Source organism: Capra hircus, chromosome 17 (assembly GCF_001704415.2).
Source record: "Capra hircus breed San Clemente chromosome 17, ASM170441v1, whole genome shotgun sequence".
In the NCBI taxonomy this organism is placed as follows: Eukaryota; Metazoa; Chordata; class Mammalia; order Artiodactyla; family Bovidae; genus Capra; species Capra hircus.
Window position 1 is genome coordinate 1564998 of NC_030824.1, and position 12211 is coordinate 1577208.

The window sequence follows — 12211 nt, forward strand, 5'->3', positions numbered from 1 at the left end:
GCCGAGCCAGCTGGCAGAGGGGACGCCGAGGGAGCAGGGCGGGTGGCCGGGCGCCGGCTCACCCTCGCTGAAGCTCTTGCTGGGGCTGGCGGCCCGGCCCGGGGCGCTGCGAAAGGCGCGCTCGAGGCTGTTGTGCTGCCTGGCCAGCTGCTCGATGGTCTCCTCTAGGTGGATGCGCTGCTCCTGCTCATACTGCAGGGCTCGCTGCCATTTCCGGCTGTGCGTCTCCGCTAGTTCCAGGAAGTCCCTGCAAGCCTGGTGGGGGGGATGGCCCGTGAGCAGAGAGGGAGGCCCCGGGGGGCCATCCCCAAAGGGCTCCGAAACACCTGCGCTGCCCCCTGTGCCTGTCACAGGGTCAGGAGACCCCAGATTTCTCAGAGCCAGCCTGGCGTCTGCCCTGGTTGGCAGCCCGCACGCGGGGGCCATTCCCCGAAGGGCTCAGAAACACCCACACTGCCCCCTGTGCCTGTCAGGGGTCGGGAGACCCCAGGTTTCTCAGAGCCAGCCTGGCGTCCGCCCTGGTTGGCAGCCGGCACTCCCTTACACAGGCAGAGGCTTTACCGTCTGAGCAGCCGTGGAAGCCCCCAGTTCCAGCAGAGGAACTGGGACTCAGAATTCTGTACCAAGTTAGCACACAGTCAGTTACCACAAGTTCCCTTCAGACTTGTGGCCCGCTATGCCATCCAGATTCTGTTCAGCCTGCTGGGTCCACAGGTGGTTCCGGCACCCGCTGAGGAAGCAGGGGATGGTCATTCTGCCCCCATCACCGCAGTGGAGAGGAGGGTCCGGGCCTCTCTTGTCCCTGGAGGGCAGAGTTCCAAGCCGGACACCTCTGGACTTGCCCTTTCTGGACCCCTTTAACGTGGTCAGAAGGGACACTGGCTCCCAGCCCAAGCGGCATTGGTGGTCCCAGGCCGCCACCCTCCCCAGCCACTGCGCTCCATGAACATGGCACTTGGCCCCTCCCCACAGGTTAGAGCCGAGTCCTGCAGGGAGAAAGGCACAGGGGCCACGCAGCACGACCTGAAGGGCTGCTGGGAGGAGCCAGGGGGCAACGCGGAGCTCAGGGCCAGGGAGCACTTGACGGACACCCTCGTCATGAAGGTCAGCCCTGAGCACGCACCTGCACCCTGCCCAGGCTCAGCCAGCTCTCCCGCCCCACAGGGAGCCGTGCCCCCAGCGGGGGCGGCCTGGCCTGTAGAACGGGCCCTGGCCCGGGGCTCCAGAGGGCCGGCTGCTCAGCTGGCCCTGCACATTGCCCCTTAACAAGCCTTTCCCAGGCACCTTCCCTCCGACACCCCATCTCCTCTCACCACCCTCCCCACCCCCCACGTGGTTAGGGCTGCCCTCAAGGAAACCAGAAAACCGTGAGAGATCAGAGTGGGAACACCCAGTTCCTGCATGGGCCACTCGGCTTCTGTGAGTGCATGTCCTGTCCGTGAACCCCAACAGGAATGCCCCGCAGACCCCGCACTCGTGGGCCCCTGTCCCTGCTCACCCAGCAGAGTCCTCGAGGTGGGAGGAGAGGCACTGTCCCTATCTGACAAGAGGAAACAGGCTCAGCCCCCAGCAGCTCCCCTGCAAGGCGCTGGGGAGCGGGTGTGTTCAGGGGCCCCTGCCCTCCCTGGCAGGTCTGACCCCTGCCCGGCCACACCTAAGCCACTGTAACTCGCTTCTCCAGCGGGGCAGGGATTTGTGACAGGTGTCCCAACATGGGCTGGGGCGGGGGGAGAGACTCGTGGGGAAGGGAAGAAAGCTGCTTATGTGCTCAGCAGGCTCTGGAGGTGAAAGGCTGCAGCCCGGCTCTTGCAGGCCTGGGGCTCAGTGGGCTCTGTAAGGCTCACCCCCTGGACTGGAGCTGCAGCCACGGACTGCCGCATGACCCGGGGGCCCCGAGGTGGGTCTGGGGGCCCCGCTCCAGGCCCAGCCCTCCTGCTCCCGAGTTTGTGAGCTGGAGCCAAGCCTGCCACCCTGGGTCCCCCAGTGGCCCCAGCTTCACCCCTGCCCCGCCCCTCCTACAGTAAACCTCAGGGTAGGGGCCCTGCCAGCAGCGCTGACCACCCCTGCAGGGGCCACACCGCCAGGCACCTCTCTCCTGGGTCTGCCCTGGCAGGTTAAGAGGCAGCAGAGGGGTGGGGGGGCCGAGCACCCCTCAGAAACGTCCCCCACGCTTACAGGAGCCCCAGCACCCCAGGTCCTTAACCCAGAGCTCAGCCCACCCTGGGGAGCTGCCAGCCTTCAGCAACCTGAGCGCACACCACCCCTCCCCTGCTGACCTCAGTGACCTGCGTGCATGTCATTTCTCCCCTGCTGACCCCAAGTGCGGCCCCAGTGCCCCGTCAGGTTAGTCTGGACTCCGGCCACCTGTTTGCCACCCGAGGAGGGAGCCCAACTGCAGGGTGCAGGTCCACTCTGCTGCTGGTCTGGGTGGCTCTCGGGCCACTGAGCTGGGGGTGTGGTGGTGTCAGAAACTCACCCCAGAGGCCTAGCGTTGGCAGGTGGGGTGTGCCCTTGTCTCCTTGGGCCCACTGCTTCAGGGAAGACCCCTGCTGGGAGCTCCTAAGCCCCCAAAACTGAGGCCCAGGGAGGAGGGGCTGCCTAGGTCAAGAAGGGGCGAGCAGGACAGGATGCCGGGCCCCTGGCCTGCCCGTGCCCGTCTTGGGTAGGGCGTGAAGGGATCAGGGCTGCCATGTGGGGCACGCGTGACGGGTATTCACGGGTTTCTGGCTCTTGGGGTCTGTGGGTGCCCTGCCCGGTGGCTCGCTGCCTGCCCCATCGGACTGGCCTGGCAGCTCCACAAGGGCCTCTGCCTAGCACTGCTGCGTGGCACCTGCAGCCGTCACTCCCCAACCCTGCACAGATCTGCAGTCACCCCGCGAGTTCTAACATGGGTGGATGCTTTGCTTTTATATAACTCACAGCATTTAAAACAATACTTGTGAAAGAGCCACAGGTCAACCTACATAATTCATACAGACTCAGAACTCCACACGGCCTGGGGTCCCTACGAGCAAAAGCAAGGAGGGGAAGATAACAAGGACCACTGTCCAGCACAGGAAACTCGACTTCGTGTCTTGTGACAACGTGGAAAAGGGTCGGAGAATGAATGGATGAATGAGCCATGTTGCTATACACCTCAGGTTAACAATGCAAATCAGTTTAGAAAAGGGGCTTCTCTGGTGGTCCAGAGGCTGAAATTTCACTCCCCCAATCCAGGGGCCCCAAGTTTGATCTCTGGTCAGGGGAACAGCTCCTGCACGCTGCAACTCAAGATCCTTCGTGCTGCAGCTAAACCTAGAAGAGCCAAGTAAATCCTTATAAAATGACAAAGCCAAGGAGGGAAAGATGACTGGTCTGAAGCTGAATTAGGCTCCCTTCCTCCTCCTCTTGATGTTCATGAGGCTCTAAATATTCTAGAAACGACCGTTTTCTTGCCCAGCTTCTCTCAAACCTAGTCCTAGACCTCCTCCACACTCATCTGCGGCCCGGTCCTTCCCCACACCCCCTCCCGCGTGGCCCCCGTGTCTTCCTCCCTTTCTCCAGCCCCACCACCCTCTGACGCCCACAGGCTGGGGTAAGGGCTGTTGGCGTCCTCACAAGCACTGAGGAACTGTTACAAGCATGGTGTGGCGCAGGGAGGCCAAGGGACCTGCCCAAGACCGCAGGTTGTGCTTGCAGGACCAGGGTCCGAGTCTCCCTTGTCGAGCTGGGTCCTTACACCTGTGTGGGCGCCCCCTTGGGCTGGTGTGGCCCCCAGGGCCTCCCTGCAGTGGAGCCGGGCTCCTTGGGACGCTGCCCCGCCTGGGCCCTGAGGCGGAGGCTGTTGCTGACACAGCCAGGGCTGCCCGCCAAAACCCCGGCGGCTCCCCACCTCACCACCTCTGAAGGACAAGGCCGACGTGGAGCCAGAGGCACAGGGCTGCCTGGACCGCACGTGGCTGGGGTGGGCCATTCCCACCGATGCCAGGGGTCAGGGGTAGGGGTCGTCTACAGGTGATGGGAGCCCGCGCCTTTGCTGCCCCGAGCTGCCTACCTGGCATCCGTCCCCAGAGGCAGCGGTTTCCCCTGAGGCTGCTGCCCTTCCCCGGGCCCCATCCTGGCTGATGTAGAGGGAGCAGGGGCTGGCCTGGCCCCGCTGCCCAGAATGCTGAGCTCTGCTCGCTAAGCTGGATTAGGCCTGGGGCCCGGCGATGGGCAGGCAGCTGGGGGTGGCGCCTGGAGGGCCTGGCTGGCCCTGGCCGTGAGCACAGTCACCTCTCCTCCCTCCCGAGGCCCTGTGCCCCGCCCTGTACAGGAGCAGCGCCCCAGCCGCCGCAGAGCCCCCCACACTGCCCTGGGCCCACACCGGGGCCCTTCATGGCATCACCTTGCTGCCCACCCAGGGGCAGGCCTGTGAAGGTGGCTGAGGGCTGCCCACCTGGGGAGCCCGTTGGGGCCCAAGGGAAGCGGCTGCTGGGCACCCCAGCAGGTGTCCCGTGGGGCAGATGCCAAGGGTCTGGGCTGCGCCCCCGGCCCAGCCACACCCAGAGGAAGGAGGACGCGCACTAATGGCTTTTGTCCCCCCAATCCTAATCCTCATCACAACCGCAGCCTCCCTGCTCCCCACACCGGGGCGGGTGAGCAGGGCACTGGGCCTCCACCTAAGTCTTTGCACCCCTCTCCATGTGGCCCAGGGAGCCTCCCAAAGTCTAGGAGGGTCTGCAGAGCTGGGACCCCTGCTTGGGTCTGGCCTTCCCAGCGGCTGCTTGGTTTCCCATTGGTATCCTGTCTGGCCACAGCTGCCCCGCTGGGCCATGAGGGCGCCGGGGAGTCTGTGAGTGTTGACTGGGTGGCCCTCGGAGCCACAGGGCAGGTGAGCTCAAGGGCCAACGCCCAGGACCGGGTCGGGCAGGCGCCCTGGGCCACAGGGCCAGTTCGGACGGTCTCCAGCCCTTGACACCCAGCAGGTTCCGCTCACCCAGCTCGCAGGGAGGATGGGGGAAGGGCCATGCCTCCCCTGCAGCAGCCAGGCCATGCCCGGGTGTATGGCCCCGTGGCTGGCTCTCAGCCTCGGGCTCCCAGGTTGGCGGGCGGCCAGCCACTTTGCCACATCAACCCTCCCACGGCCCGCATCGTGTGGACTGGCCCCCAGTGCTCTGTGGTACTAAAGGCGGTGAATAGGGGGAAATTCTGCTGAGTCAAAGGTTCTGTGAGCTCCTCTGCATGGCTAGCAGCTCATGCCAGGTCTGGGGAGCTGCCTTCCCCTCCCACCCAGGAGCGGCAGGCTGGCCTCCGTACTCGCCTCCCAATGGTGGGAAGGGACTGCCCAGGTCACAGGTGGCCACCTGGGTAGAAGCACAGCCATCCAGGCTCTGAGACTGAGAACAAGGGTCCCCGAGGAGCCACAGTGGTGCCGAGCTCTCCAGGGGGCCCTGTGGCTCAGGACCAGCCATGTAGCCACACTGCACGTCCACCAGCCTTGCTGCCCCTCTGGGCCGAGCCTCTCCCGGGGCCAGGCCCCCTGCTCCTGTGGGCTTGGCTCAGCCCGGCTGCTGCACACACAGGCGAGCCCTCCCTGGACATGGAGGGCACTCGCTCACGGCCCTGCGGGGGCGGCTTCTCACTTCTGTCCATACTTTAAAATAGCTCCTTCCAAACTCAAAATAGTTCACCCTTGTGGGCAGGAGCCAGTCCCATCTGGACGCCAGTTCGCCAACCAATTTTAGACGGTCCCGGAATCTATTTTTACTCCTTTCCCCAGGCCCCGAGTGAGCAAGCTACTGGGAGTCAGGCAGCAGTCAGCTGGACGGGAGCCTGCCCGCAGGCCCTGGAAGGACCCGGAGGGTGGCTCCACTTGGGTGGGTGCAAGGGGCCCCCCGTGCTCTCCAGACAGGGCTCAGAGCAGCCCCAGAGGGTCTCCAGCGAGAAAGGGCCCCTGCTGACCAGCTCTGTTCCTCTGATGCCCCACAGGTGAGGCCCCGGCCCAGTGCCCGGAGTCGCTGCCTCTGTTTCCACCGGCCTGTTCTGCTGCGGCGGTTTCCCCCTCGCCATCCGCCTCCCCAGCGCCCAGCACATCTGCTCAGCCCACCTTTGTTCTCAGCTCCCCCAGCTGGAGCTGGGCACCCCCCGCCCCAGGTCCAGCTGTGCTGGTTGCGTCCAGTGTCCCAGCAGTCAGGGTCCGCAGTCCCCCGGCGGCCAGCTCTGCCGCAGGCAGCAGGGTGTGTCCCTTGTGGGCTGCTACCTTCCCTGGCAAACGAGGGACCCAGCATGCAGGTCCATCCTACTGGGCCCTCGTCAGGGGACTTGGTGGCCCCCGCCCCCCAGCTTCCTGCACCTCAACTGTCTTTGGTCTTTTGGGGGGCACACCCACCCCCAGCTCTGCTCACTTGCAGGCGGCCCTCACCCTGTTCTGCCCAGCTCGGAGGCGCCGCATCAGGAGGGGGTCCCAGGCTGTCAGCCCACCAGGGGGCACCTCCACACTGGGGCTGCCCTTGCTCTGGGCCTTGCGGTAGCACCTGAATGATCGAAATGACGGTGACAAGGAAGCTGTAAGGACACCAACCTCGTGTGGCCGTTGCAAGGAGCAAACGATACCAGGAAGGAACCGGGGTGTCCTGGGCGCCTGCCATCACTGCCACCCCCCAGAGGCCGGCCCCAAACCAGGGCATCTGCTTCACCACGCAGACAGGCTCGAGGGAAGAAGACAGGAGCGCGTTCTTTCAGCCCGTGGAAACTAACACCCGAAGATGCGCTGGTGACGTGTTAATTCTGCCCTTCTCCGCCTCAGGCCCTGTCACGGAGCCACTGCTGTCACACAGGTGTGTTCTGGCGCTCTGGGGCGGCTCGCGGCCTCCACACCCAAGCCAGGGTTGGGGGTGCCCTGCACACACTTTGAGGCTCAGCCTAGGAACCCCGCTCATTCACAGCGCTGTCAGGCTCCTCCTAAATGGCAGTCGGCAATGCCAGCACGGGCCCGCCTTTGATCAGGCTCATGAAATCGCTCACTAGGGAATTCTGCCAGACACAGCGTGGGTCACTCAGTCGCTCCTGCCTTCTTTCACAAGCCTCTGCCCCACCCCGCGGTCTTTCTCTCTCGTTCACTGACGCTCCCACCTGCCAGACTCTGTGCCACGCCTGGAAGTTACAGGGCTCCTGCAGCATGAGGGAGAGTGGGTCCAATCCCTGCAGGCACCCAGCTCAGCGAGGAGGACGGGCATGATGCTGGGGTAGAAAAGCCCGTGAAGCAACAGGGTCCTACCGCGTCAGCACCCTGGATAAGCCACAGTGGGAGACAACAAAAAGGGGACGTGAATGTGTGCACGACGGAGGCGCCGTGCGGTGCAGGAGATACTGTGCGACCTCCAGAATCAGCTGCACTCCAATTGAAGTAATTTCTCAAAGTCCCAGAGGTGCGTGGACCTGCCGACAGGGCAGAGTGGGATAGGCGGGGTGAGGGCGCGCAGAGGGGGGCTTCCTGACCCTCCTGCCCCCTAGGAGACCACAGGCTAGAGTGGGGAGCTCTGGAGCCTCAAGACCTGGGCTCTTATCCTTAGCAGCTGCCTCAGTCTCCCTACCATACGCTGCTGAGTGGGCCAGGCGTGCAGAACGCCTCGTTGGCAGTGTGACCACGGGAAGTTGGTTCTCTTTCTGTCTGGCTCCCTGTGGGCCAGTGGTCCATCCCAGCCCCTGGCACCAGGGCTGAGCCAGCCAAGCAGACTGTGAGACGGGCCTGGGGGTAGCTGTTGGGCTTGTGGGTGGGCTCAGGAAGACCCTCCCGTGAGAAGAACACGTTTATGATCTGACGGCATAAAGCCCTGTTCCTATTTCTCCGCAGCTGGGCCAGGTCACGCCTCTGCAAGGCCAGGTGACCGGGGTGGTTCTGCACCCTGCTCTGGGCCTCGTCTGGGGGCAGAGCCCGCACTTTCTTACCGACGTGGCAGTTGGGAAATGGGGCTCGGATGACTTTGTAGCAGGTTACTGAGATGTGGGCCACTTGGAGCTGCTTTCCTGAGACGTGAGGCCCAGTGCGACTCCAGCGTGGTGTCTCGGGCAGCCCCACTGGGCCACTGTTAGGGCCACAGGTAAGACCTGCACTTGGCCTTGAGGGGTACAGTGTCTGGTGGGGATCAGACGTGGAAATGGCAGGCTAAGTACTGCTTGGCTGGCTCAGTGGTGCCCCCTGGGGACTGGGGGATCTAACAGGAGGCCCTTCTGGCTGTGGTGACGTCCAGGGGCCTCGGAAAGATGAGCAGGGATCTGCCCAGCATCGGTGTGGAGGGGGAGGGATATTCTAGAAGGCGCAGCACAGCAGAGGCAACACTGCAATATCCCTGATGCAGAACCCCTAGCCTCCCGCTCCCTCGAACATGCATCACAGGGGCCACCCTCGGGGAGCAGGGCCACGGGGAGGCCTGCCTCAGTCGCCATGGTCCCTGGGGCCTTGGAGACCGTCCAGCATGCCTCCCTCCCTGCCCTGCTGGGAGCTCGGGATCTAAAGGCTGAGAACAACGCTGCCTCCCCACAGATCTGAAGGAGGTTCAGCAGCCTCATCCCGCTTCTCTCCTGAAGGCTGGTCAACCCCAGACTCCCAAGGAAAAGTGAAGGTCCGGCAGCCGCCTCCCCGGGGCCCTCCCACGGAGGTGACCACCTAACCTGCCGGCCCCCGCTTCCTGCTCCCCTGCCACGACCCAGGCTCAACTGGAGCCTGTGAGGTGGAAAACCCACCGCTGTTCACCATGCACAGGAGGTCAGGGAGAGGCCCCCAGGTTCCCATGGAGGATTCCCCCGGGTGGGGCGGGGTGGGGGCCGGAAGTGGGGGGGAGAGGTCCCAGGTTCCCATGGAGGATTCCCCTGGGCGGGGTGGGGTGGGGGCCGGGAGTGGGTGGGGGAGAGGTCCCCAGGTTCCCATGGAGGATTCCCCCTGGGCAGGGGTGGGGTGGGGGCCGGGAGTGGGTGGGGGAGAGGTCCCCAGGTTCCCATGGAGGATTCCCCCTGGGCGGGGAGGGGTGGGGGCCGGGAGTGGGTGGGGGCGAGGTCCCCAGGTTCCTGTGGAGGGCTCCCCACAGTCAGGGCAGGGAGCTGGGAGGGGGTGGTGGAAGGCAGGGGCTTGCAGAAGTGGGAGATCCAGCCTCCTCCTCCTCCCGTGAGACCTGGGGGGTCTAGGGGACAACTAGGGCGGCTCCTGCCCATCCTGGGTCCCCACCATTGCAGGAAAGACCCTGGTCCGGCTGCTGCCCAAAGGTAAGAGGCGCATCAGGGTGTCTCAGCGTCTCGGCATCTGAGACGGGGCTTGGGCCTGGGCAGAGGCCACCTTCCCTGTGTTGACCTCAGAGTAGGAGGGGCCTCTGTGGCCCTTGGGGGTCTCACCCCAATCATCATGAGGACTTAACACTCCCCCCGCAGGCTGCACGGACCTGAGCTGTGTCCAGCTTTGGTGGCCCCGGGCAGCTCTCCACGTGGGTATTAATGGTGAGGCCATGGGGAGGTTAAGGGGTCCTGGGCGGGACGGGCCTCGGTCACAGCTCTTTGGTCCAACCCCTCCTCAAAACCAGGGTGGAGGCCGAGGCCTGGCCAGGGTGGGGGTGTGGGCACTCGGTGTCTGTCAGCCACACCGACTCCTGCCGGGTGAGGAGCAGCTGAAGGGAAGGGCCCCCATAAGGAATGGGGCCTCTGCTCAAGCCTGGACCCCCAGCAGCTCACTTCTCTGCCCCTCATGGGAGCTAGACGGGGCGGGGCCCTCCTCAGGGTCACGTTCGCGGCGGGCAGAGCGCAGGCTCCACCATGTGGCTATATCTCCTGGTGCCAGGGCCGCCCACGGGCTTCCTGACCAACCACGGGGCTTCAGCTTCCTTCCCGCCACACAACTCATCACGCGCTCAGGTGGCGAGCCGTCTTGACGGCTTTGTAAACAGACAGGCCTCTGATGCCCGATAAATTCTTTTGGCTAGAGACGTCAGCTGAGCAGCTCATTATTTGGGAAAACCCAGAACAGCCCGTGGAGACGATGCGGCTCCAGGCTCGGCAGGCAGGGAGGCTGTGCCACGGGAGCTGCGAGCGCATTCTCGCCCTCGGGCCTGTCACCAGGAGACGCACGCTGACCCAGGCCCCTGAAGTCCGGGGACGGGGTGCAGGGGCTGGGCGTGCAGTGGGCTGCAGCCCCCGCCATCCCACTGCCCTCGGCTCCCCTGCTGCTGGATGCACGGCCTAGCCTCCGCCCAGGCCCCTCGCTGCAGGGCCCGAGTCCCCAGCCGGGAATTGCCCGCTGCCGCTGTGGCCGTCCTGACACCTGCCCTGGGCCTCGTCCTCTGGACCCGCCTCCACTCCCCACGCCTGGCCCTGGCTCCCAGCGCCACCATCCTGGGCCAGGGTGTGCCCTCCTGGGGGGCTCACCTGGAGGGGAGGCTGTGGCCAGCAGGCCTGTGTCCAGAGGGAACGCTCATCAGGCCGAGAGGGCGGGCCCTGCGGCCCGGCTCAGCCTTGTCCTCCGCCACCACCGAGAGGCCCTCTAGGTTCCTGGTCACGTTGCCCTGTGGCTCCTGGGACCCATGCAGAGGGTGACCCCTGGGGCTGACCCCTCAGTCCACACATGTGGCCCCTCGTTCAGCCCCTTACTCTCAGGTGGGCAAGACCGTGGCGATCTCAGCTGGGAAGCTCTGCTGGCCGAGGGACCCCTCCAATGCCAGGCACCCCCTACATGCACAAGCCCCCCTGCTCGGGTCCCGGACACACCATGTCTGGGCTGGACACGAGAACTGGGGGTGAGCAGCAGCTGTGGTGGGACAGTGTGGCAGCCACTTCCCTGCTGTGGGCACGGAGCTCACTGCTCCGCTCAGCACGGCCTCCCGTGCCCAGGCCCAAAGCGCCTGCCGGGCCCCATGACCAGCTCCGGGCTCCACCTGACAGTGAGGGCCAGTGACCTGGCCCGGCCCCAGGGGCATGGATGGGGTGACGCGGAGGAGGTGGAAAGCAGGGAGGGGCAGCCCGGACCACCCACCCTCCAGTGGGCCCAGGCACTCACGTTGATCATCGCATTGGACGTGATGCGGAAGAGGGTGGCCCGCTCGTTGACCGCCTTCAGCTTCTCGCTGCTCTCAGCCGGGATCCGGAGGCCGTCCAGCTCGTTCAGGGAGCGCTGCAGCGCCACACCGTGCTTGGCCACGAGCTCATTGCATGTGCTGAGGTCGTCCAGCTTCAGCGAGAGGCTCCTGATGGTGCCGTGCAGCTCGCTCTTGTCAGCTGGGGAAGGAGTCCCGTCCTCGTCGTCCCCAGAGTCATCTGTGGAGAGACGTGGCGTGGTTCTCAGGGACCAGCGCACACCACACACCGAGGCCCCTGGGAGGGTGATGCCGGGATGGAAGGGCAGGTAGAGCTGCCCGGGAGAGCAAGCAGGTGAGGGTGGGGTGTCCCCCAGCCCCCTGGTGGGTGGGATGGAGAGGGGAACCAGCTTGAATGGACAGGGCCTGGCTGAGCTCTGCGGGGTGCAGGCAGGGGTGGGCCACTCCCATCCCAGACCTGCAGAGGCCTCGAGTCACAGGCCAGGCTGGCGGACCCCACTTCCCCCAACTCCCCGCACCTCACCTCGCTGTCCGCTCTCCGCCCGCCCATGGTGGCACCAAGCCGCCTGCTCCCTGCAGACACACCGCTGCTCGTGCCCCCGTGCCCCGGAGCTTGCCGGCTGTGTCCCTGGCCCGACGCTGGCCCACCTTCAGCGCCCCCCGGGGCCCCTCCCCCAGGCCACAGTCACAGTCCCTCCCTGCTGCTGCAGCGCTCCCCCAAGGAGCAAGGCCACGCTCGCCTGTGGGCGCCCCGCGTAGACACACTGGCCATGTCCTCTCAACGGCCTTGCCAGGCAGGGGCTGTACCGTCCCCGGGGGGCAGACAGAAGGGGCTTGGAGAGGTGAAGTCTGGCCCCAGAGGTGAAGTCTGGCCCCATACTCCTCCCACCGCTGCCGTGGGCTAGTCTGTCCGCCTCCAGAGCAGCGCCCTCACGCCGCGCCGTGGGGCTCCCCGGCTCACTCCCCTCCCGCCACCCCTTCACCTCTCACAGGGCCCCAGGTGCCCTCGGCGCCCCATCCTGGGAGTCTGGGGTACCTTGGAGCCTGGCACCCGGCCAGCCCAGCCTGCGTTCGAGGGGGCCTCTGTGGAGAGTGGGGCGGGGTGGACGGCTGGCCAGGGCCCTGCAGCCGCTTCAATACCAGCCTGTGAGTGCCCAGGGTTTCCAAGATGCCTTGTT

General features: G+C 65.4%; 1 protein-coding gene across 1 annotated transcript in view; it reads right to left on the reverse strand.

Annotated features, from left to right (window-relative positions):
- OSBP2 (oxysterol binding protein 2) overlaps window positions 1-12211 on the reverse strand; it is a 121767-nt gene that overhangs the window by 13977 nt on the left and 95579 nt on the right. Inside the window, exons 3-4 of the mRNA XM_018060974.1 lie at window positions 10997-11253; window positions 63-255 (exon numbers count right to left, since the gene is read on the reverse strand). Coding sequence (XP_017916463.1) covers window positions 63-255; window positions 10997-11253 — 450 coding nt within the window. The remainder of the gene's footprint in view (window positions 1-62; window positions 256-10996; window positions 11254-12211) is intronic.